The 26006-nt window shown below is 41.5% G+C and overlaps 1 protein-coding gene across 3 annotated transcripts; it reads right to left on the bottom strand.

Annotated features, from left to right (window-relative positions):
* Window positions 1-335: 335 nt before the first annotated feature.
* Window positions 336-22489, bottom strand: arhgap32a (Rho GTPase activating protein 32a). 3 transcript variants are annotated; one of them, XM_026298826.1, is made up of 22 exons: window positions 22243-22489; window positions 16701-16814; window positions 15705-15810; window positions 14952-15040; window positions 14610-14694; window positions 11005-11091; window positions 10750-10887; window positions 10447-10539; window positions 9430-9552; window positions 9199-9276; window positions 8676-8757; window positions 8297-8446; window positions 7476-7578; window positions 6684-6828; window positions 6238-6320; window positions 5828-5935; window positions 5537-5682; window positions 5218-5431; window positions 4671-4819; window positions 4427-4501; window positions 3634-4308; window positions 336-3460 (listed from the first exon to the last, which is right to left on the bottom strand). In XM_026298826.1, the coding sequence occupies exons 2-22, from the start codon at window positions 16787-16789 to the stop codon at window positions 1215-1217; spliced, it is 5064 nt and encodes a 1687-aa protein (XP_026154611.1). In that variant the 5' UTR covers window positions 16790-16814; window positions 22243-22489; the 3' UTR covers window positions 336-1214. The 3 variants fall into 3 exon arrangements, with proteins under 3 accessions (XP_026154611.1, XP_026154612.1, XP_026154614.1); XM_026298827.1 differs by having other exon boundaries at window positions 4671-4816; XM_026298829.1 differs by lacking the exons at window positions 15705-15810; window positions 22243-22489 and having other exon boundaries at window positions 16701-16810.
* Between the last annotated feature and the right edge of the window lie 3517 nt (window positions 22490-26006).

The following is a 26006-nucleotide window of genomic DNA, read 5'->3' as shown; positions in this document are numbered from 1 at the left end:
CTTGCAGAGGTTTCCTCCATTCTTCTGTACATTTAGTCCATCTCAGTGTCTTTCATGTAATCCCAGGCTGATCCTGTGTGTCTGAGATCAGCGGTCTGTGGACATGGACGAATGAATGCGGCAGCAATCCGATTCCTCTCCGATGGTAATATGCAACGCAGAAGAAACTAAAACATTTAAACTACATCAAACTTTTGCACAGCACTGTCCAGCTCAAATTCTCTTTTCTAATATGCCTCTGACACAAGAGTTCAACAAATCACTGATAATATTTTTTTATTTTTAAGACTGTCACTAAAATAATGCATTTAACAGAATATCCTCATATACATGTTTGGATTGGAAGTAGCATCTTTAATGAATAAAACATCATAGTTCATGTAAAACACCACATTTTTAAAGTTCCCTAAAAGAGGAAAGAAACTTTCATGTTTGTGACAAAACCACATTGCCATACAAAATGCACTTGCGCTGATTTGCTTTTATGTCTAGCATATTTCACCATGGCAGCTTTGACCTCAACAGAAATCATAGCATTGTTATTTTTAAGATTGCATTATACAATGTGTGATGAAAGAAAATGCACCAAAGTGCTAATTTAGTATTTAATGATTTAGAGCAAGCTGTTTCTTACAGAAAAAATACAGACTGTATATCAAGAGGCTTCATGTACACCATGTTAAGACAATGTGTTTCATACACAGTTATCTTCAAAAGTGCTTGTTGAAGTCTGAGAAGACTAGAATAGAAAACAAAATATACAGTACATTGGTCACATGTTAGCTGTGTGTTATTTATACAAATATAATACATTTAAAATGAATGTTCTTTTATACACATTTATATATGTACTTTAAAATCAGATTAATAAAACCTGTTACTTTAGCTTGCAGGTTCTTAATGTATATAAACCATAATTTTCTCATACTCATCCCTCTTAATGTTCCTTTCTTATCTCTACATTTAGGACAATATCTACATATGATGGACTTGTTCCCTTTCAGCTTTTTTTTTTTTTTTTTTTTAAAAAGCCATTGCAAAATGTGATGGCAACACTATGAATCCCCAGCAACAGCCTCACTTCACACTTTTTTAGCAGCTCTTGAAGGTTAAAACAAACACACTGTCACAAACAGTCTGTTGGTCTGAGGGAGGATAAAGTGCTCTTGTCCTTTGGCCCAGATACAGGATGCGATAAAAAACGGTGGTCAGAATCACTCGTAGACCCCAGTCTCTGATCTCAGAGCAGCATGATAAAAAGCCTCGTGACCCAGAGCCTGAGACAACAGTCTGTGCCCACGGGGAGACATGCAGCTCTGGCCAGGCAAATATCCGGTCATAGCTTTACTGGATCTTGTGGGTTTAAGTTTGGGCGCTGCGTAATACCCCTCCATGTGGTCATTTTGTGTGGGCCTGACTTTAGTGCTCTGAGTCCTTCTGTTGGGCTGAGTGGAAAAGGAGCCCAGATGTTCAGGATCCAAAGGGGATTTGGCCTGGTAATGATAGTAGCGTCGGCTTTCTCTGGTGCTCTGTGACCGCCCAGGTCTCCTGAGGATGCTGGGTTTCACAATACCAGAGTAGCTGTTGACGGCACTGGTCATCATTAATGTGTCCTGGTCATGACCTTGCATATGGCTTCTGTCATTGTGCTTGATGTTCTTGAGGTTAGGACAGCCCCTTTCTGGGAGAGAGGGGACTTTGCGAAGCGGGGGCTGCTGTGATGCTCCCTGTTTGATCTGAATCCGCCTGGACTGTCCGGGTTCTGCACTAGAATGGTGCCCACGTTGCAGCCTGGTGCCCACAGGGTCTAGCTGCTGAGCCCTCTGGGATGTTGGGGATGTAGCAACAACAACGTTTTGGCTTTCCATCCTGTTAGTGGAGAGGAGGCAGGCATTTCCGGGGTCTGACTTGCTCCTAGTGTGCATTATGTCCCTGCTTCTTGAGTCATTTGGAGACACAGGGCTCTCATAAGGAGACACAACCGGACATGGTTTTTTATGCCTGGATTTACTCTCCTGCTTGACTGGCTGGTAGACAAGTCTTTCAAAAACTCCTGCATCTCTAGCCTCGTAAACGACAGTGTCCCTGCTTTCTATGTATAGCTCCCTGTTCACAGAGGGGCCCCGCTGTGGGGAGTAGTTGTAGTAATCTGACTGTCCGCTTTCCCTTGAGGAGCACACAGTGTAAGACTGACTGTTTCGGATTCCGCTGTGCCGATAAGGCTCTACAAAATAGCATGAGCCATCTACTGGTTTCACATCTGAGTAGGGGCTGTGACGGTAGTCAGCACGTAGGTTCTCAAACTGAGGCCGAACAGGGGGGATGCCAGTCTGAAGGCGCCTTTGATAAGGCGTGCCCTGGCTTGTCTTCTGCTCGACGTAAAACATGGTGTCAGGGGGCAGGACTTCCGACTCTGCCAGCTCACAGTGACTAATCTGAGGGGCATGGAAGGAGCGAGCCCTTCGGATGGCTGGATGCCCGATTATTTTATCTTCTGACCTCTTCCATTGGCCTTGTTGCCTGTGAGAGCCACTGAGTTGCTCATCTCTATGGTAACGTCTGTACTGAGGTGACAGAGGGTGCCTTAAACCTAAGGTGCTGTGGCGGCTTTCAGAAGACTGCCTGTACAAGCTTTTAGGCCCCGAAACGTTGTGTGGCAGACCATCGGGCCGAAAGCAGTGATGTGCAGGTGTTTGTACTGCTTGGATCGGCCGACGATGACGGTGACGATGATTATTGTAGACATCTTCATCAACGCCCAGAGGTCTGTCCTCCTCTGGGCTGTGGTGATGTATTGAGGTGGACTGTAACGGATGTGGAAGGGCCTCCTCAACAGAGGCAGGCATGGAGGTCTCAGCCAGAACAGCACGGAAATTAAAGACGTTGATAGAGTCAGTGTTCACATATAGGGGAGAATTCAACGGGCTCTGAGCTGAGCAGGCAGGCTGAGTGGGTGTCGAAACACCAATGCTCTGATAAGTGGGCTCTTCTTGTGTGACATCTGTAAACTCTTTTTCCTCTCTGCAGCCATCATCTAAGCTCCCTGATCCGAGCGGGCTGACGTTAGGTGTGAAATTGCACATGCTTTCCTGTCCGTGAGTGACCTGCAGAGGCTCAGAGTAGAGGTGTGGAGGTAGGAAATGAACAGGGTGAGGGCAGCAGAGGCTCTCCACGGGGCCGTGCATTGAAGTTTGCAATGGAGAAACGGACGAGACATGAGGGCTGCAGTACTCCAGGGGGTAAACTTGGAGATCCAGAACAGAGGGCCGGGGTGGTCTGTCCTGGGTGTGAAGAGCTTCGGGTCTCGGGAGAGGGTGTGACGGGGCGTTGTTTCTTCTCTGGGAGTTACTGCTGGCCTTCTGGGCAGATTCAGCTAGAGCCAAAGCCAACTTGCGTGCAGCACTCGTCAAGGGAGGGTGAGGAGGGAGAACAGACACTGAACTCATAAGTCTATCTGTTCCTGGGGAGGGATAAGACAAACAACGCTACAGTATGACAGGACAAACAAAGCTATGGTAAGACATGATGGGACAAGACACAAAAGCTTTCATAAGAAACTACAGAATGCAATATTATTTAAATAGATACTAACTAATATATAGTAAATGCATACTAAATATGAGTGGCACTGACCTGGATCTGGCAGGTTCTGTGCAGACTGACTGAGGTCAGTCAGGGCTGATGCCTGGCTCGCTGTGCTGAGTGGGCTGCAGTGCTGACAGGATGCTTTTGGCTCTTTTCCATGTGCCACTGGAGCTTCGCTCTTCTCCACTGGGGGGGAGGAGAAGGAGGGGAGTGGCGGCAGAGAGCAGGATGCTGTCTGAACATCTGCTTGCGTCTTAAATGATTTTTTCCTGAGTTTAGGAGACAGCGGCTTGGAGGTAACCTTCTTCCCACCTTTACCGAGAACCGGGCTCATATCCGGAGACTGAGAGTAGCTAATGTTGTTTGGAGAGGAAACTGGTTCTGATTCACTAGAGCAGCCCACACTCTTCCTCCATTTACTTTCATCTCTGTTGTGTTGCAGTCCAGGTATAGCTGAGGTTGGGCTGCACTGAAAAGACATAGGGTCAAAGTCCAGAGTAGAGATGCCTGCAGCTGGCGGACAAAGATCGAGATCGTCTTCCTGGTGTGGAGGTGAAATACATGCCGCGGTACGAACACGGTCAGCACCATTATGACTCTCATTCAGTGGGGGGGTTCTAAAGTGGTCTTTACTCCTGGTGTTGCGGAGATCATCTCTAGTGATGGCAGAAATGGCCTCACTGGTGGAACGAGGCCTGAGGGGACGGTAGCTTGGAAGTTCCCCTGAGATAGAACAAAAACACATGCATAATGAGACAGTCTTCATAGGTCACCAATAAATAGGTTACACAAACCACTGAAAGCAACTACAGTGTACTACAGTATTTGCATAGAAAATTACCTTCCACATTGTGCAAAGATGTGAGAGATTCTTCGCTTTTTGTAGAGCGCAGTGTCCCACTATCTCCTCTTCCACCTGCGAACGACCGAGCGTCATTTTTCTCAATACAGTGAATCATCACCTCTAAAAGAACACTTCAACACATCAAAATGGCAAGAGTAATGGAAGAAGTTCAAATTCATTAAAAAGTACAGGTGCAGAAGCTTTATGCTTTCTGGCTGTGTACCAGCAGCAAGGATCTGACCTGGCAGTGCAATACTCTTTATTTCGTTAGGCTCACTGGGGTGTCGTTTCAGTTTACGTTTCGACACAGAATGGGACTTGCCCAGGTGGAAAAAGGAGAGCCAGTTTCCCACAGGAGACTTCTTAGCCTTAGCAGGAGGTCGTTTGCTGCTGCAACACAGAAACAAATGATCTTCAGCTCTGTTCAATTGTTCTAGCTAACACACACAAGAAAAGTTAAAATCATCAAAAATAAAACATTAGTCCTGCCACCAATAATTATATTAATTATAATTATTATAATAATTATATTAATTATAATTATTATAATAATTACACAATTATATACACACACACACATATATATATATATATATATATATATTATATAATTTTTAGCACTGAATAACATGACTTATTACATACACAACAAAGTATTATGTTTAAACAACTCAAACCATGGCATGCAGAGCGATGCTCAAAAAGCAGAAAAATTCCTATGAGAACAAAGATGGAGGGCTGCTCTGGAGGACTTTAAAATCTACTTTAAAATCTACTTTAAAATCTACCTCTCCATCGGGAGCTCGATGACTGTGTGGAACTTGCCGAGCAGAGCTCCAGGTCCCTCTCCGACCTCAATGTAGTCACTGTGGGTAAGACATGGGGTAGTGGCTGGGGAGCCAAGCTGTGCTTGAGTGCGAGCCTGGGCCTCTTCCAGAGACAATAACTTTGTGGACGGGGAGCAGACCAGCAGGGACTTGGGTCTTGATAAGGTATTGTTACCTATAGTTAAGATGTTTAGATAAGTGTGAAGTGTGTTCGTTATGCATATATTCTGTCCTTTTTTTCTACTTTGCACCTTTCTTGAGGTTAAAAGACCTGACCTACCAGTGCTTTCCCTTATGATGGCATTGAGTTTCGGACTGAAGAGTGCATCAGTGTTATTGAGGATGAACTCCACCACCACCGACTGGATCCGCACCTCCATGAATGCAGCTGTGCCGCTAAAACAAGCCGACTCGATCTGTCTGGACCTGAAACACGGTTACAGTACAAGACATCCTATTTTAAAGCTCAAGACCACTGAGACATGCCCCAGTTCATTGTCACAGAAAGGCTAGAACAAAACAGCGATTGCTGTGCATGCAGCCAGACATTGGTGTAGATAGTGATAATCACCTGAGGAGGTTGGGCGCCCAGACAATAGCCAGGTTTTTAGTGTGCATGTTAGTGATGGAGCTGAAGGTTGCCAGGTGAGAGAGGTGTCTCATGAGGAACTCCAGTGTCCTGTAAATGATGCATAAATGCAGATATGTAATATTAAATTTTAAAATATTCCATATTAAACAGTAAAAGATCCTGGGTGAACTTTGTAATCCTCCATATTATCAGCGGCTCAAGGGAGACATAAATGTGTTTGAGACACAGGACTGCACAGATAAATAGGGCTTTGATAGCACATTGTCTCCAAATAAACCATATCACAATCACAGCAGACTGTTTTCTCTAATGTGATGAAATATCTTCTATATATTAAGCAATTGTGCTTCACACCACCAGGGTGCAGCATTGAGCTTTACTACTCTGACCTGTAATGTGGAGGAGGCAGCTGCTGGATGACATTGTGGATTTTGACCAGCCTCTCCTCATCTGTGGCTGCAGACACGGCCTCCTGTGAAGACAGAGGATAAATCGCACAACACAGAGGCTGATAATCACAGCAGAGGGAGTTAACATTCCCACTCTCTTTTATATTCAGAGCAGCCAGTGTTTTGGCTCACTTAATCTGCTATTCAGTTTAAGCATGCACATCCCCTGCTTTTCCTGGAAAGCCTGGAATAATGCAATGACCCCATTGTGAGAAACACTTAAAATTAAGCTGAATTTTTTAAATTGTTTCTCCTGTTCTTTTCTTATCACCGAGTAACCAGAAATATGTTGCCTGCAGCTTTTTTTTTTCTTCATGGCATTGTCTTCTCCCATGTTAATCCCCAGAAAAAAGTCTGTGCCCCAGTTGCACTGCTCCGGTCCTTACTGAGAATCTGTCGTAGAGCTGGTAGGTGAGCAGAGGGTTGGGCAGCTCTCTGAAGTACAGCTTACAGAGGGAGCCCACTGAGTGGATATCCTGTCGGAAAACGTCTCTGCTCAGGTCTGGGATCTGCTCTGAGTCAAACTCATGCCTAGATGGAGGTGGAGGCAGAAAGAAGATTTACATATAGAACAGCATGGGAGACATCCCACTGCCCATCTGTCAATATGAAAACACAAAAGCTAATTTGGACTTGCTAAGTTAGGTGGTGAATTAATGGTGAATTATCTTCTGACATTCTGTGGTTTACTTCAATAATGCTGCCAAAAACTGCCAAAATATACAGAACAATTTATAAATGAACAGTTTAATCTCCATCTCCTTGTCTGCTAAAGTGTGAACAGGTAAAGCAGAATGTTCTTCATCTCCCTAAACACATAAACTGTGAGAAACATCACAGTCACCAGATATTTATCTTCCTAAAATAATGACATGAGATCTGATGATGGTGAACGAGAAATGGAAGACCATTTATGAAAAGTCTTTTTAATTGGCATAAATTCCTCTTTGCAAGCATAAAATAAATGAAAAGATCTTCAGAGTAATTCAAAGCTTCACAGCTTTGAATTTAACTTGATGGATTCCAGAAAAAAGCAGCTCAAAAAGAGCAAGTGGAGCGCAGCATCAGTTAGTACAGTGAGGACCATGCCATGAAAATACACGTTTGAGGGCTCTATTAAAACCAAAACCTTCTTGTAAATGTATTATTTTGGTTAAGACACTGAAGAAAATCGGTACCTCAGTTTTTGGATGTTGGAGGAGATTCCAGACAGTCTGTAGATTCCATCCACCACTCCATGCTTCTCTATGAATTCAGCACAGCTCTTAACAACCTGTGGGACTACAGGAGAAAGCACAGAGTCAGAAGATCACTGGGCTATCATTAAGTCATTATGATTTAAAAAGGGAAGTTCATCCTTGTCCAACTGGAACATGTTATAATAAATATAACATTTTTGCTGTTTTTTTAAAATTATAACTGTTTGTAGCTGATTATTTATTATGTTATTTATTTATAATGAGGTCATAACTTAAATTTCCAAGTAGTATGTTGTAAAGTAAATAATACAGCTGTGTGCAAAAGTTTTGACAAATTACACATTTTGTCCATTTTTGAAGCAAAATATAGTGCTACAATCCCTGCAGCAAAAAGACTAAATCTGTGGGTAGATGCTAACATGCTAAACACCCTGCTAGTGCAGGACAAGCTTAAAATATCTCAGAGCTTAAAGTCATCTGAAGAAAAGTAGATGATTTTTTTTTTTTTTTTTAAAAGTAAACTCTTCAGAGGTTAAAAACATTTGAAAACAAGCAAAGCAACTTTTGACAAATTTACACAGTTCTATGCAGAATCACACACTCCTGGCAAACAAAACAGTCATTTCACATCGAGCATATGACCGCAATCTATGACAGACCCAGCAGATTCTCATTGGTCATCCTTTCTTGGGGTATTTAAAATTAGAAAATGTGAATCATTTCGCTGTGAATTGTCTGCAAGGAAGAATCACAGAATCTTTTTTTTTAATAAAAAATATTAAATAAAATTACTACTTTACCTTCATGTCCAGAGTTGTGGAGATGTTCCCCCAGGTCACAGCCAAACACTCGCTCCCTGAGGATACCGCGCTGCCGCAGCTTCTGTGGCGGAGGTCGAGACTTCATAAAAGACCTCAGGAACGTTACGAGTTTCCCATGCTTCTTGCACACTGGTTAAAATGGCGTACACACACACACACACACGCACACACGCGCACACACACACGCGCACACACACACGCGCACACACACGCGCGCACACACACACACGCGCACACACACACACGCGCACACACACACACACACACACACACGGCCACTATAAATCAATCCACCTCATATCGTGGGAGTGAGTATTAAATAAATCATTGACAGCTAAACAGACACACTGAAGAGTACCTGGCTTCGGCACTGAGCTTTGAACACTGGGGGGAATCTTGTCATTTATCAGCTCTACACAGTCACAGGGGAAGAAACCAACCTAAAAGCACAGAGGAGCAGAGACAATAGAGACTGGTCCTTTAAAGGGTCTGTGGGGGCATTTAGTGCTGTAGCAGACCGTTGAAGGGTGAAGGTGCAGAATTAGGTCAGCAAACATAAGGGTACAAACTGCCTAAGGCTAAAAATCACTGGTTTACTTTCTTATTGTGTTAAGCATTCTCACTCAGCCACAGTGACATCCTAGCTTCCTTTCACTAATGCTATCGAAAAATATAGAACTAAACTCATACAATTTCAACTGGAACAAACAGGGAGCTAAACAGACACTATGTCACTCTCTAATCTCTAACTACGAATTCCCTGGGCTCCAGAATGTCATTTGGATGCAAAATGTTTTTGCTTAATCACTGCATTATCATCAAGTTGTGCAGTTGTGGCAGTCCACCTTATTTTACAGTACAGTTTAAAGCAGATGCCCAACCTGAAAGCCATGTTTCCCTCTCCACCAGCCTGTGTCTTCTTTAGGAGGCATGTCTATCACTGACACAATGTCGCCCACCTGGATCACAAAATAAAAAATGCATTATGATGGGATCAGAAAAAACAAAACACATCTAGTAAAAAAAAAAAAAAAATATTCTGCCCAAATATGAAAGAGCAGGCGAATGATGGCAGAATGATTGATGATAACTGATATATACTCAGAGTCTACCTCAAAGGTCAACTCGTCTGTGGCCTGGGCTGTGTAGCGTTTGGTGACGTGGGCAGCAGCGATAGCAGGGACGTTGATTGAGGCTTCTTCGGACACCAGCAGATGGTTCCCCTTGTTGTCGATCTAAAAATAAAAAGGCATGAGATAAACACTGTGTGACATTTGAGGAAGTGTATTCTTGTTAGTCCCATTATCCTTTGTAACTTTATTTTGAAAAGTTAAAAAGAGTGGCAGAGAGAGGAAGCAACTAGATCTTTTTTTAGTTAGGGTTTTGCTTGTATTGTGACTTGTAGAAGCCCTTGGCCAATGCATCATAACAAAGCCAATCACATATTTATAACAGTTTGTTATTTATATGTGTTTACAACAAAGCAGAAACACAAGATTGTTTATAAGCCTACTCCCACATAATAAATGAAAATAGAAACCTGCCAAGAAAAACCTCATAGTTCCAAAAGCTGGCAAAATGCTGTAAACCTAACTTCACACAGCATGTCCCGCTGTACCGTGTTATCATATTTTCTCATTAACTAGTCACATTCTTGTTGTGAGGATAAATGATAACCCCAGTTTGTGCTGAGCTGCGCCACAGTGTTCTGGCAGATTTTCCCTTCTAACATTTCTGTGTGAGCCTCGCCCTTCTAACCAATCAGAGATAGGTAAAGTCAGGAGACACAGCTCACAGCTGTTATTCGATGCTTGAACACATATCTGGTCTGTCGTTTCCTTCACACCAAGACATAAAGCTAATGGAAGATGATGCTGTGCCTGACTCGCCAGCTAGGAAACTCCTGATTCCTGTATTGACTGAGTCACTGAACACAACAAGGACATATATGTGAAGGGCTGGGTGTGGCATAATGGAGAAGGGAGAGACAGGGATGGGAGGAGCTGAGTGGTCTACTTCATTGTGTCATTGTAATGATAACTTGATTGGCAGAACTTGCATATTGTAGTTTTAGACAGTGGGTCCAGACTGGATAGAATCAATAGCAACAATGAGCAAAAAACTGATACCTCCAGCCATGTTAGTACTGGACCACAGTTGATCTTGTTGTCAGCGATGGCTGAGAAGCGGGACAGGTACGTGGACAACATCTTGGTTACTGACTGAAAGGAAAGACAAAATTATCAAGATTTAGAAAAATCTAACAAACTGTCACTTCTCTCACAACATCAGACAGAACAAGCTAATCTTATTATCAGAAAACCTGATTACCAGAAATGTTTTTCTTTTATTTTCTATCTTCTGCTATGTGATTATCTGTGTAAAGTAACTTGTGTATTACAAATTACAGATTAACTATTGCTGTGTGATACCTCAACTGTGTCCTTTAACGTGTCATATCGAGGCAGCTCCGTCAGGTGGGAGTAACGGCGGTCGTAGATACACAAGTGCAGGTGTTTGTCCAGCACCCGGAAGTCTTCATATGACCTCTTCACCAGCCAGTTTCGACCCTGGCAAAAACAAACCAAATCCAAAAGATGAGAAACTCCGCTGTGGCTGAAGAAAAGAATTATTAGAAAATATGTGATATCATGCAATCTTTTTCTCAAATTTTTAAACAGTGGTACCTGACAAGTGATCTGGACCAGAAAGACCAGCTCTTTAGAGTCCAGACCAGCCTTTGGTCCTTCACTCTGGCCCTCTGCGAAGGACAGCTATAAGAGGAAGCAACCAGAGAAAAGTGAGCAGCAGAAGAGCTAACATGGAGCAGGGCTATATTCTAAATAATGAATGTGTATAATACAACAACCTCTTTGCATGTGACCTGGTATACAAGAGCACCATGTCCAATCCCTTTTTCCTATTAAATAGTAAAACCACTGTTACAGTAGTGAAGTATAGTGACCCAAGTAACAGAGTCACAAGAGGAAATACTTAAAGAAACATTAAAAATAGATAAATAAAAGCGTTTTCTTTTTTAGAAATGAGTGTCCACAGAAAGTCTGGTATATGTTTTATGAATTGGACAGCCTTTAATTTGAGAAATAAAAATGCGTTGTCTTCTGCCAACACAGAAGTGATTCATATTCTCACTTCATCATAAATCCTACAGTATGAAATGTATAATACATAAGCTGCTAAGACATCAGTGCTTGGTGGTGCTGTACATGTAGTTCAGAGCTCTTCTTCTTCCTCTTCGTCATTATTTTCTGTGCCCCAAAACCGAGGAGCTCAAAGCCTTGTGAGATTTTGTGAATACACCGATAGACATTACTGCTACAGAGACTTCAAAGGCCTGGAAGCCAATGGGGAAGTTCTGGTTATTTATAACTGCTCATCCAGATACACTGTTACACAACACATAGCAACCTAGTTACTGCTCAACACCAAGACAACAAATCACACTGACAAAGAACTTGGACTGAAGAATTGCTGTTGATTAGTTCATGAGGGAAGAGGACTTATTCACTGCAAGGATTAGCTGGAAAAAAAAACAAAACAAAAAAAAACAGTCGGATCCAAACAGCTGCATGAAGTACTGAATGGGAATCAAGAGGCCAAAAGGATGATGGGAACCTAGATCATATGAGAAGTACAGATTAAATAGGATCAGTTTTTGATGTAACAAAGAACTAGCCTGATTAAAATAACAAAAAAAAAAAAGAAAAAGAAAAACAACAGCAAAAATTCTGAAAGTTTTCACTAAAGGCATGCTTGCGCATCACTTCCTCTGTGATGCTCATAACCTCAAATTAATCCTCCTGACCTAAAACCTTTATTTTATACAAAAACACACCAACACAGCCCCCGTCTTAACCCCTTGCACAGAAACATACATAAACCTGCGTTATGACATTTATTCAAACATCTGGCAGCAGAAGTGCATATTAATACTGAAATAGCCACACATTCATATTACCTGCCACTAAGGCATCTCCATCCGCAGCTGGAGGAAGTGGCTCTCTCTTTGTGTGCCACCGCAGTCCTGGACCTTAGTAATCTTTCCCAACAAGCCCAGTTCTGGCTGGGGGAAGCAGCGTTTAAATGCTGCTCCTTACTCTCCTGTCTGTCGCCTCCTGCTGCTTACGTAAAACCCTCATTCACAGAGCTTTGGATCACCATGCACTCACTGCTCTATTCAAAGCACAAAATATGAAGAGAGGATGCTTCCCACTGTGTGCGTCTTACGCCCCTTTCTCCTTTCGTCCATCGATCTCATCCCTCCTCCCTCTCCTGTACTCTGCCTCCTTCTCCCCCCCATCCCCCTTCCCCTCCATATTGCCCTTCCTCCCTCTCTCTCTCTTAGCCACTTCTCCTTTCTCTAATGACAAAGAGGGTTTGGCAGTAAATGGGCTCAACTGGTACACACAGATGCACATGTTCATCCATCATACAGCTGCAAAGCTGCATAAGATAGATAGACAACCCGTCTTCATTACAAAACAAATCTCATTCATTCCGCTGTCTGTGAGACAGGGGCTAATCTGGAAAGGAATCAGTCAGAAAGAGTGTAGACAGACAGTCTGCTGTCCTAGTGCTGTTCTGCCATTAGGATACATGAGACCTCACCACCCTCCCTCCCTGCTGCCACAGTCTGGGAACACAGAGACCAGCTAATGCATTATGGATAAGAAAAGAATTATAAATATAATATAAATATATCAACATAAGAAAAGACTCGTCCTTCACTGTTAAAAAAAAAAAAAAAAATCATCTTAGTGGTGCCTGCTTTCTGTTTGTACGTGAATGTGCACCCAGCGTGTACAGTTTTCATGTCGGTGTCTCCCGACTCTGCTCTCTCTCTCTTTCTTCTCCCTGTGGGAATTTTCAAGGTCACTGAAACTGTTGTGCTGCTTCACTCTCCTCTATTCTACTGATTGAGCCTTTACAATCATAGCGACCACAGCAGGACATTTACCCAACAGAGTGACAGCATCTTGGGGATTTAAGCCCCATCCATCCTGCTACACCCACTCACCCCTTCAGCATATGTGCACTGTTCCTGCTCTCCTTTGTGTTAAGCTGCACTGGCAGTGTCTGGCTGTGAAGAAACGACTGCTGCGCTCTGCTGGCAAGCAAACAGAACTGCACTATGGTTAACCAGGCAGAAAACAGCCATTTCCACATGACTGAGCAACCACTTCAATGCTTTAGCTCTCTCTCTCATTATCGTGCTGTGAAGAAGCTCTGCTTTAAAGTAAGAAAATGTCTAGATATCCAAATCATGTGCTGACTGTTAAAAGACTGAGTAGATCCACAATAACAAAATCTAAAACCGTAGGTTTTTCAATTTGAAGCCCTCCACCTAAAGTTTGAATCATGCAACTAATTTACCATATTATCTAAAAAAAAAATTAAAGAGCTAAAGTATATTTTGAGTTGAATGCATGCTAACCATAAACATCCTTGTTATTTAAAGAAATGAAAAATTATTACAATTGATCCTTAAGGCGGCATGAATGTCTCTACCAAGTTTTGTGCCAATTCATCTTGTAGATGTGCTATTTCACTGAATATCTGAGAATTGCATTGAGAAATGCATCGATTGCATTCTTAGAGTCATGTTGCTGGTGTGGCTAAATATTACTTACAAACAGTTTGATTACAATATTTAGAAAACCGTCTATAACACAACACTGTGATATTTACACACAACCGTAACCATAAAATCCCTATGTTACTTTTGTCAGGACAGATATTTACTTTAAGATGAGTCGTCTATTCCGGTTCCTGGAGAGACTCAAGTCTCTATGCAGGAAACTGGTTAATCTCAATTATTCACTTGCTGACATCACGTGCTTTAGTCACACTGATAAGGCAGCATCACAGGTTTACACAGGTAGGATGATATACTGGAAATCAGTGGATTAACGCTTTGATAAAATTGGATCATAGGTTTAATATGAATAGGACTAATAAAATCTGTAATGTAGAAAACACGATTTATGAGAGGCAGGGTATAATTGTGGACAAATTAATTTTTTTATAGTTCTGGTAAAATGACACACTGACAGCTCAAATGAAAACAGAAGGAACATGTAATTATCGAGGTGGGATTATACAGGAAAGACAACCAAGGCTACTGACTGAATTGCCACTTTCTATTTAAAAAAAAAATAATTTGAATTTCATAAACAAAATGGCCACTGAACCTGAGCCAAAGACACAATTACTACACACACACAGTAACTCTCTGCTGTGGAACTCTCAGTAAAAACTTTTCAGGGCTCACCTGAACGCTGCCAAAGTCAACAGTCTCATAATGGAAATGGGCACACTCAGCCAACCTGGGGAAGTGACCTCTGGGGAACGTTAGCCTAAAAAAGAGAAAAAAAAAAACAAAAAAACAACAGCACCTAATAAGTATTCAACACACTGACACTGTGATGGAGAGGAAAGAAAGGGAGCGCAAAGACCTATGTGTGAGAACAGGGTTAGAAATGCAGCAGGATGACTTGTGACTTGTCTGTCTGTGCCGCACCCATCATTTAATAGGCCTTCATTTCACTGGCCTGGATAAGAGTCCTGGTTTGCAGCCTATAATAGCAGCAACACCGTCACAGGGAGCACCTACTTCTTCATGTTCTTGACCTTCATGCTGGCCGTGCTAACGCAGGAGCGCAGGAGGGGTTCGGCTGTGTGCTCCGTGATATCACTCCTCACCTGCCATGTAGAGAATACAGACATCATTGAGTCAATCGAAGGACAACAGATAGGGATGAAATTGCACTCAAACTATGATCACCATAAAACAGTGATTATGCAGCAAAAGAGGGAAGATACTACTCTAGATGCCTGCTATATTAATAAAGTAGTGAGTAGTGTTTAGTTTATTTTAAGTCTGGAAGCATATTTTATATTATACTAATGCTTTCTTAGTTTATGTTATAGAACAATGTTGTTTTGCTACATTAGTAGTATATGTAGCAAAAACAATGTCAATGCAATATTATGCAATGCTTTGCTAGCATTATGATTGTATGGTTTGTTATGGTACGTCAGGATTCATGATATATGGTTTCAAAACATTAATTATAAATCAACAATTATCTATTGTCATGGCACCATTACCTCAGCAATCTTGAAACATGCCACCTCCCTCTCCGGAGAGACATTCTCTAATGCAAAATTATACCTGTCCACTCCTTTATCACTGTGACTCACATGCCTACCACATGACATCATGCTGTGTGACATGATGGCATGAACTACATTAGAGAAGCAATGCGGCCTAGTAGAAGAAGGGTGACGTGTCCTTTGGTATGTGTTCATGTATCTTTCTGTATACTGCAAGTGATGAGTCAGAGTTGTGTTTGTGGGCATGTACCATGGCAGAGGATGTCTCATGTGGCTGTTTCTCTTCTGTAGGATTATTGTTAGTGGGTTGAGGTAAAGCGTCGTCTTTGCCCAAATCAGTAGATGTTAGCGTGTTTCTGCAGAAAAACACAGACCAGCAATTAAAATGCTAGAACAAGGACATGCCCACCTACATATGCATGGCTTTAAAATAAGACTTGTAGTTTCTTAAAAATACACCAGAGGGAGCAAGTCAGGGAGATAAATTCATATTAGGTGGCTTGGGCTCAAATCATGACACTGCACCAGCATGATCCAGAAAACATGATGTACTAGGTTTGTAGTATCTGAATCTGTAACAGCCTCAATAAAACATGAGCAAACAATCATCTGTTCCAATTAGACCTAGATAGAACAAATGCAAGAAACTAATCCTTAACACAGATTAGTATTAAAAAAAATGGTAGGATCTTCCATTAAAGGCCCATGGTGTCATTCAGTATGCACTCAGGATAGCAAAGCTGGTTTATCCAGAGAGTTATAAAGGGAATCCACCCACAAGGGAGTGCTTCACAAAATCTACTCCTGTGAGTCAAAGAATTTGGGAGTGGAGGGTGAGGTCCATTCAACTCAACTTTTTTGAGTAAAGAAAAATAAAAAGAGAGAGACAGAGGTCTCGGATTTGCCAAAGTGATTAAGTGTGACGAGATCAGGACACTAATACACAGCGGAATTCATCTGATTCACATGTGACACAACTAATTACAGCCATAAAGTAAATAAATAAGAAATCCAGTCAGTTATGAACCTGAGCTTTAAAGAGGGACAGATCATCTCTCTGTGAGAATAGGGTCATGTTTTTCCCTAACACAGGGCAGTTTGGCTCCTTCTTATATGTAGCAGGTAATTTAAATGCAAACATACCTATAAATGGCCACGCAGACACATAGTACTTACACACACAGCTATCTATGGTTTTACATAATTCAGATCAGCTGACATGAAACGAGTGAAGAGAGTAACTCACCCTTCAAGGACGTCACCACTTCCTGGTTCCCTCTGGGGTCCTGAGGTAGCATTTTCAATCACCGCGGCAACCACACATCCAGCCTCCATGATGCTGCCTTACTGCAACAGCCCGCTGTAGACAAACGTGAGTGGGAGGAAAAAGGGAGAGAGTGCGAGAGAGAGAGAGAGTGAGAGAGGGAAGGAAGGTGGGTGGGTAAAAGAGTTAAAGATGGGTGAAAGACTCTGAAGCAATGAAGCCAGACACCTAAACCCGTTTGAGGATGCAGCATGTGCGACCGTGAAGGCTACAGTCCACAGAGCCCAGACTGTAATCAGCGATGACATCATGCTATGGTGCCGGGAGCTGCTTCAGAGATAATGCATGTCAGGCTGCACATTCATAGGATGGGTTCACCAGAGTATCGGGTGGGTTTTAGCTGAGCACTGACAGGTTTTAGCTGGAAAATATGAAACGTCAAGACTGTCACAGCCGCTTCAGTATGTTTGCCTGGATATCCAGGTTTAGGGTCCACATTTTTGTATTTATTTAGGTTATGTCTTCATTTCTGGAATAACGGAGATAACGGAGATGTATTTTCTCTAGACTATATAAACTGCTATGGTGTTTTAAGAGTAGTTCAGCCACAATGACAGGTGACATCTCAGTGATGTTCTATGTTGTGAACCCACCAAATATACAGTGAATTAGTACCATCCATCCTATTTTTCACACAAATTATTCAAATCAATGCTGTGCTAAAGGAATATGATTTAAGTAAAAAAACAAAAAAAAAAACAACAAAAAAAAAATCTAAGACTCTAAGTTGTTTTTGCATAAGTTAGAAATTTATACATGATAGTAAAGCCCAGAAAACCAGGTTCACTGTGTTTCAGCTGTTTTTCTTTTTGCAAGATGGTTCATTGTAAATTTGCACCACTTAAATACAGTGTCATCTAAGGTGGAGTCGTTATCACATTGTCTGGACCGCTCTTTTAGAGGGCTCTTGGTCAATATGTTGCTCACATGATACAGGATACTGGGAAAGGCCCTATAACTCTCACCCCTTACCACACCCTAGCGTTATTACTATACAATTTGCTCTAGACAAACAAAGGACACGTCTCGATGAAGTGAAACTGAACTCCTCCTGCTGTTCCGCTTCAATTTGTTCACATTATGTTTCGTATGTATTTGAGTGCTTAGAGTTAAACAATGACTCCAGGGCATGTGTGCACAAAAACAGGCTCCATCTCCCACCTCAGACATCCAACTACAGCACAGAAAAAATCCCTTCAGTTAACACAGAGGCAGTTTTACCTCTTCCCTAAGCAACACTCACTCATTAGTACTTTGGAAATGTTTGCAATAGACCAGTAGATTCATCAGGCTCGACCTCTGCTGTAGTAGCAGTTTCCCACCAGCCCCTCTGGCCCGGAGCCTCACTAAGTTGCTGTTGACTGACTTCCACAAAGCCTCCTGACTCAGCAGAATGCAAGCAGGCAGACAGGAATACAGGCCAGACTGGACTCCACTCTGTTCACATCTCATGCTGAATCTCCTCTCGAACTGACCCCAGGAGCTTGCCAACGCACAGAACAGCAGATTCATTTACTCTTTCAGAAAGTGCTATTTTATACGTGTCGCTTAGGAAAAACATCTTTTTAAAGTCATCTGAAGGAGCAGCACGTCATGTAATGATGTGATGTTGCAAAAGCTGCACCACACAGTTATCAAGATGTGATTATTATGATTACCCAGTCTGCAATATTTTGAATATGTCATGCTAATGAAGGACAAATATTCCTGGCGGCTGCATGCATTCTTTGATAAAAAACACTGGATGGTACGCAGTACAATGCCTGACCTTGCAGACTGTACCACATCAGACGCTGAGTCTTTTGAAGTGCAGGAACATGTTGTACTTCACATTGTGCGGAGGAGGATGCCTAGCTGCGTGCTACAAAATAGCTTGATTCGCAAAAGAGTCATGGGCTTTTTTGTTTGCATCTAAAATCTACAATCAGAGACCCTATGAAAGCAACGTTTAGAAAAGTGAATCCATTATAGCAAGTGTCCCTCAGCATTACGAATCCTACAAATACAAGAAAAACAGACTGTTTTGAAGAATCCCCAAATAGCTTGAGCTATAAAAAGACTAGACTGTCACTGCTGTAAAAAGTGTAAGATTTAAGCTTTGTATGTGACACTGTCCAGAGAGGAAAATGGATGGCACATACTGACGCTGTGGGCAGCATCACATGCAAGAAAAAGGGAACAATATTGGAACTAGGCAGCACAGAATCTGTAACACTAAGTTTGATGTTAGAAACCCTAACCAACACAACCGTCAATCAGGCAGAAAATATCGCTCCATTATCTAACACTCATAAAGTTTTAAGCAACTACTCCACAATGCAATGATAGAGATGACATTTTACCTGCCACGCTTACTGACAGAGACGCTCAGGAGACTGTGTCAGCGCAGAAGGATGTCGGCCTGGTATCTGATGGCCTACATGCTGTCTGCAGGAAAAAGACAGGGCAGCCTACACAATTCTGCGCTGTTTATGAAACCAGTATCAGGGCGTGTTAACACTTAAATAGCTGCGTACTTATCTGTAGGTACAAACACACGGTCAGAAGAAGAGAGTTACAGCTCAGTACAATTGAGGAAAAGAAGAGGGAATGTGCCTCTTGACCTTTATTGGGGTTTGACAACAAAGACTCCATGCGAACGCAATTAGGCCTGCATGTACCTGACACATGTAGACCTCTTTTATTCTAGTATAGTCCACACATGATTAGTAGGTAGTACTTCTATAGGCCCCTGCAGGTGATTATGGAAATGTAGTAACATCAAATAGCCTCTGGTACAATCCTTTACATTGAGATGTACTTGACATTTGCTTATTTGTATATGCAGCAGATACGGAGCAATATTATGATGCATTTTAGAAGGTGTTTGTGTCCAAACAAGATTCACCCTTCTTCTCTGTGTTTAGTCTCCACCAGCTCCTGGGGGATATAAATGGCTCTTTAGATGCTAAATGCTCCTCTGTGTTCACCAGCTAGTTGCTAAATGTGTGTGTTTATTGTATAGTGCTTGGCAGTTTGTGTATAGGCTGGGTGCTGTTAGACTGAGCCAATAATGGTGTTAGCCAGAAAACTTCAACAATGAGCTGAGAGGCACTGAAATGCTCTGTAGAGCTGTGGCAAATTGCAAAAGTTAGATGATCTGTTTTTCTGTGGCTTCATCACTACGAGCGAGCCCTTTCTCACACATGCACTCACACACACACACACGCACACACATGCATCATTTTGCTATCAATATTGTATCCAGTGTATAAAAATATTGATTACAGCAGCTTTAACTGCACCTTCAAAACGCTGTGATTTTGCTGCAGATCCTAAAGAAGTGATAGCCCCTTGTTGTCAGTGAGGGAAAGTTGGTTTCATGCTCTCATTCTGAGCTCGGGAATGCAGTCAACACAAGCCAGAGACGCAGTGGAGGAAGGCCCACGGTTGCTATGGTAACCTCTCTCCTGTCCATCGTGACTAGACTCTCCTCCAGACTGAGGACGAGGGTGGCACCAGAGGGAAAATGAAGCCTTATGGGAACCTCTGACCACAAGCTCTGACACATCATCACCATTATCATCACCACCCAATCAGCCAATCTGCCTGGAGGTGATGACATCGCCTGCAGGATTCAGACTCCCCGGGGTGCTGCTGCTGCTGTCTAAGCCAGCCACAATGCAGGAAGTGCTTTACATCAAACCATCGTGCCTGGACCTGTGTCACTCACTTTCACTTCTTGGTGGAGGAGGATGGGGAGGTGGGATGGCATATGATCCAATAATCTCCTTAAAAATCCACCAGAGCGAGATTAACTTTATTTCATTTCACACTGAGTCCGTGTCACAGCTCAACCTTCAGTGATCCCAGATGAAGGGCAGAGAGCGGCGTAAACAGCAGGGCGATTAAGTTGTAGGCAACAAAGACCCAAATATTTAATCAACAAGCCGATCTGTCACCAAGGAAGACAACTCAAGCTGTGAAGCATGGGCCTTTCTCTTTCAAGCACAAATGCAGTTACCTCCTTTTCCACAGACCAATAACAGAACAATATGGAAAGTAAGAGGAAATTTGTTGTGAGGAACAAATATGTTAGGGGTGTTTCTAGAGAGTATAACCATAATGCTGTGCAACTGGCTCAATGCAGTACTGAGCACCACACAAACACCCCCACACACACACAGTAAGTGATACAGGATCACAACTACCTGTGCAGTCTAATGCAATCCAATACAATATCACTGCAACAAGTACAATACTCTGAAAAATGACCATCAGAATCTCGTAGAGTTCATAAAATGCCACCTTTTTACCCAATGCATACTTGAAAATCTAAAGATATGTTTATGTTGTTATCAGACAAACAAAAAGCAGCAACAAATCCTTATAACTGAGCAGCTGGAGCTGGGGTATATTTGGCATTTGCACTTTAAAAAATGACCTAACCCATGATTTGATTATAAAAATAGTTGACTAGCCATTTCATAACCTTTGAGTTATGTATGCCCTATTTTCTCCTCTTACGCTTCAACACAAATATGAACACTGTATATTGTAAGTACATCCTTCCAAAACGCAAAGCTGGGTTGCAATTTTTCACTTGTTGATTAATCTTACAATTTTCTTAATGAATCATTTGGTTTAAAAAAAAAAAAAAAAGTCAGGCAATCATAAATGTCACAGCTTTCTGTTGTACTTTCCCACCAACTGTCCAAAATCAAAAGATATTCAGTTTACCATGATATCTGAAAAGAGAAGAAAATACACACAAATATACAAATTTGTAAAACTGGGAGCTTAAACCACTAAATTTTGGGAATGTTGAATGTGTTTGGATTATTAGAGGCTTTACCAGATCTTATAGGGCTGCAAATAACGATTTATTTCTTTTTTATTCAGTGCTATAGCTTTATTCATCTTCAGTTTGTTTGGTCTGTACAAACTATATGACCTAAAAGTGTAATCGACTTTTAAAATTGTGTTTGAGGAATTCCTGTCAATCAAATTTTTCATCTCCACGCAAACTACCTGACATGTACCAGTTATTTCTGTCCCTGCACCTGTCGACACCCGACACAGGCCGCACAGTGCACGGTCATGTTAACTACAGGAACAGCAGCCATAAAAAAAAAAAAAAAAAAAAACAACAAATAAATAAATAAATAAATTAGCACCAAAAATTCTCCTGACAGATAAATTCAGGTTTGTTTTCATGTCATGTGAACACAACCCTATAGTACATAACCACAGACTGCACTGGGATCCAATGGGAAAAGTTTTACCACCAGCGTACTCTGACCTGTTGGGCCTGGCAGATCACCGATCACACGCGCGCGCGCGCGCGCGCACTCTCACGCACACACACTGTCAAGCTGCTCAGCTGTATTAAAAAAAAAGAAATAAATGTCAAGCTCAGAAATTGCCATTACACAACAGTGTGTGCAGGACGTGACAGCGGCAGTGCCTGGCTCCAGCAGCCTACCTGTAACTGCTGCTGCCTCCTCCTCTACGCTTCTCGACCAGGAAACATGTTGTCAGCATCGCAGTGCAGAAACGCTCAGCTCGGACACACACGCAGGCTACAGCCGATCATCACCAGTCGGTGTTTTCACGCCAGATGCTGCGACATCGCCGAGGCAGTGTGGTCATCACATCGAGGACCCACGACTGACTGCCTGACTGCCTGACTGCCTGCCTAACTGACTGACTCCTGAGAAATCTGCACCGGGCAACGGGAGCGCGCGCAACAGATGTCGTGCCCGCGCCTCCAATATTTTAGCCCCAGGGTCTTTCAGACCTTTTCAAAGTAAAGGACCCAAATGTGAGGTCAGAGTGCGGGTATGCATGGTCATACTGAGCAGTCAGAGGAGCCCCCAAACTGGCAAGTTGTGTGGTGTTAGGTAATGCCTGGTACAGAATTACATAACTATCTAGTGTAGGTGGGTGTAACAGTGAGAGGAGTGAAACCTGGTGTGGAAATCACTCATCCTAATACACCATCTTATTGTGCTCGTCCACTGAAGGACATAATGTGAAAATTCTGTTTTTTTGGTAGGGGACCACTGGGACCCCTATCCCTGCAAGACTACATTTTTTTTGGAATCCTTGAACTCAAAACTAATGACACATTATGTTTGAACCAATATGTTTCCTCCTTTTGAGACAATAAGATAAGATAAAATGTATTAATCCCTATTTCTACATTTTATGAAGCAGAAATGTCTAACACATAGTATACTGACCGTAGCGTGGCTAGAGTTAAGTGTTTTAGAAAGAAACTACCAAAAACCGAGGGAACAGTACCTTCCATAAATCTCAGCTTGTTGCCTGCCACCTCAGTCACAGCAAGTCTCCGGAGACTTACTGCTCCCAAACCAAGAAATAATATGGCATAACACTCATAAAACCTCAATTTGTCATTTTTAGAATGAAGTTTATTGAGGATTAAACAAACAAGTTATAGCAAGTTATTTGTGAGAAGATGTTTGGCTGTTTTCCGTTTGGAGCAGAGTCAGATTAATTATTTCCAGTCTCGGTGTGAGGCTGAGCTAACTGTCTAATACTCTACCTTGTGGTTACTGTCTCCTTGGACTTGAAATTGTGATTAATTTGTAAGTATTTTATTTTAGTTTTTGCTGTTTTCTGGCATCTTGTAGCCAAAAAATTACTGAAAATTAAGAAACAATTTAATAAAAATTAAGAAAACATCCCTAGATTAAATTCACTTAAATCAATGATTATTTTACCAAAACAAATTTGCCTAATGGTGGATTATTACAAGTGAGAATACAATTAAACCTCTCTAGTCAAGAATCTTCTGAGAAATTCAGGCTGCTTGGCCTCCAAAGGTTTGTGTGTTTGATCAGTGGATTAACTGCACTTCAGGTTTTCCTCAGGTGTAGGCAGATGGCAGCTCATTTGTTTGTTTCCCAGCCTGCCCAAGGGAATCTGAACAAAAGAACAAAGGTCAATCTGACAGGCCTCATCCACTTTCATGTTATTTGTTTTCCCTTGTTCTGGCTCAGCCGACACACAATTCATTCCTTTCTTTCTTGGTGGAGATGGTAAAGCTGGGGTCAAATTATTAATCATTGAACAAATGCACACGTCTAAACATAACCCTTGTTTTTCCTTGAACAGTTATGGTTATAAATTAGGTTGCATTTGTAAGTGTTGATAACTGTGTGTTTTGTTTTTGTTTTTTGTTTTTTTTTTTAGGAAAAATGTATTTGAAACACTGTGTGTGTCCTAGAATTAAAACAAATTAAAAAAAAAAGCTGACCTGATTAAGCTGCACTTATCACGACACTATCTTTCCCACTCTTTGCCCAACACTTACACCCTGTGTCCAGCATATGAACTACACCTTCCTTTTCTTTAAAGACTGAATCACACTTCGTTCCCAGAGACAAAACAAGAAAAAAAAAAAAAAAACTCTTTTGATTTTTTTATTATATCAAAATACAAAAATTTGAGAGGAAAATTTCGTATGGGACTAAGCATTTGAAATGATATGGTGACATGAATACAACACTGCTTTCATATTCTCACAGACATGCCATAGATAGAGCATAGATCATGTGCCAGGCCCATGTCTACGTCATTATAAGCCACCCAGAGTGAGCCAGTGAGTTTTCCCCAATAAAGGCTTGAGATGGCGACTGTCATTATATATCCAGGCCAGTTGGTAACAGGCCAGTGTTTGTACATCATAGGTTGTTCAGGTTTCTGTTTGAACTCAACAAAGAAGCGAGATCCATGGCAGTTGAACATGAAGAGTGAGTAAGACATGATCTCAGACGATACAGAAATCACTGGACAGCAGTGGCAAACGAGAGAAAAGTAATACAACTATTATACATAAGGCTTTGGTACAGCACCATACAGTATGAGTTAATCGCTCACAAAAAAAAAGTTAAGTGAAGCTTAATACCTGATGCAGTGACAGAACAGAATGACTAGTTTATAAAAAAAAAAAAAGGAAACATCAGGTTATCATTTTAAAACAGATAAAAGTAAAAAAAAATGTTTATGCTTTGAAATATTTACATATGAACACTGTTGAATACATGTTTCAACTGAAAGAAGGACATGATGGAAATGTTAAGCACAAAACATTAAGAAAAAAAACAACATATAATACAGAATGTAAACATGTGATGTACAGCACAGAGTTCAGTGGGTGAAAATGAAATGACATTGTAAATTTTCTTCCTTTTAAGCACTACTTGGTTTGCTTAAGTATGAGCATTAGCTAAAACAGTCAACAATGTAGTGCTTATTGTAGCCTACAATAATAATACATTCTAGTTTCTCAGTGCTGGTACACATGAAAAAACAGAGAATATAGAAAATACTACATATTTCTATTTTCCGTCCAATAACAACCAGCTCAGATGTCCATGAATGATTGCTAAATAGGCGTTTTTGTATTGTCTCTACATGCAAGAATAATACAATAAAATCAAATCAGTTCCAAGTATCATCCTACCAGCACCTACTGATGCACTAAAAGCTGTAAGCAGAAAAACTGGAAAAACAGAACAAAAACAAACAAAAAAAAACAAACAAATAAAAAAAACAAATAGAGCTAACAGTATGTCCAAAGCAGCCCTCTTAAACACTGTACATGTTTCGGTTTAATATGCAAAAAAGAGCCCGGAAGACATCCATTCATAAAATCCATGGAGAGGATGTATGAGCTTTCCCTATACCTTTCAACCAGGAGAACCATCGGTAAATGCAAACATGGTCTGGTGACTACTCATGGCTATACTGTACAGTACTATTAGGAATTCTACCGTCAAAGAGGTGGTCGGATGATGTGAGACGGTTACGCCCCTGCAGTAGTGTGCTTGAAAAACAGTGCTGTTAACCAAAGATTGTAGACCTATAGGAAGTGTGTAGAAAAGCTCCCCGCTACCATGACCTGACGATGCTCTCAGATTCCCTCCCATGTGTCCTGTGGTGTTTACTAATCTAAATCAGATTATGTTATTCCTTTTAGGCTGGGTTAATATTCTCAGTATCATCACAAATATACTTTAGAGAGGGTACCTTGGAAGCACAGACAGACATTGCAAACACACTATAGAAAACAGGTCACCTTGAATTAATCTGAATGTCACAAATCTCTATTATTTGAGGTTATACTACTATTTTCCAGTATTGTCTATTACTGTCATCACGCCATGATACTGTTATGATAAGGACCTATTGTGTCTACCAGAGCTAGTTTAGTTGCTC

This window comes from Mastacembelus armatus, chromosome 13 (assembly GCF_900324485.2).
Source record: "Mastacembelus armatus chromosome 13, fMasArm1.2, whole genome shotgun sequence".
Taxonomy (NCBI): domain Eukaryota; kingdom Metazoa; phylum Chordata; class Actinopteri; order Synbranchiformes; family Mastacembelidae; genus Mastacembelus; species Mastacembelus armatus.
The sequence above is the reverse complement of the archived record's forward strand: the minus strand, read 5'-3'. Positions and strand labels throughout refer to the sequence as shown.

Excerpts from the sequence above, each read along its gene's own strand:
- arhgap32a (XM_026298826.1), bottom strand. The coding sequence starts at position 16,789 with ATGGAGGCTGGATGTGTGGTTGCCGCGGTGATTGAAAATGCTACCTCA. Across the intron at positions 10,540-10,749 it reads CGTTAAAGGACACAGTTGAG|TCAGTAACCAAGATGTTGTC; the intron begins GTATCACACAGC and ends CTTTCCTTTCAG. Across the intron at positions 8,447-8,675 it reads AAGCTCAGTGCCGAAGCCAG|TGTGCAAGAAGCATGGGAAA; the intron begins GTACTCTTCAGT and ends CATTTTAACCAG.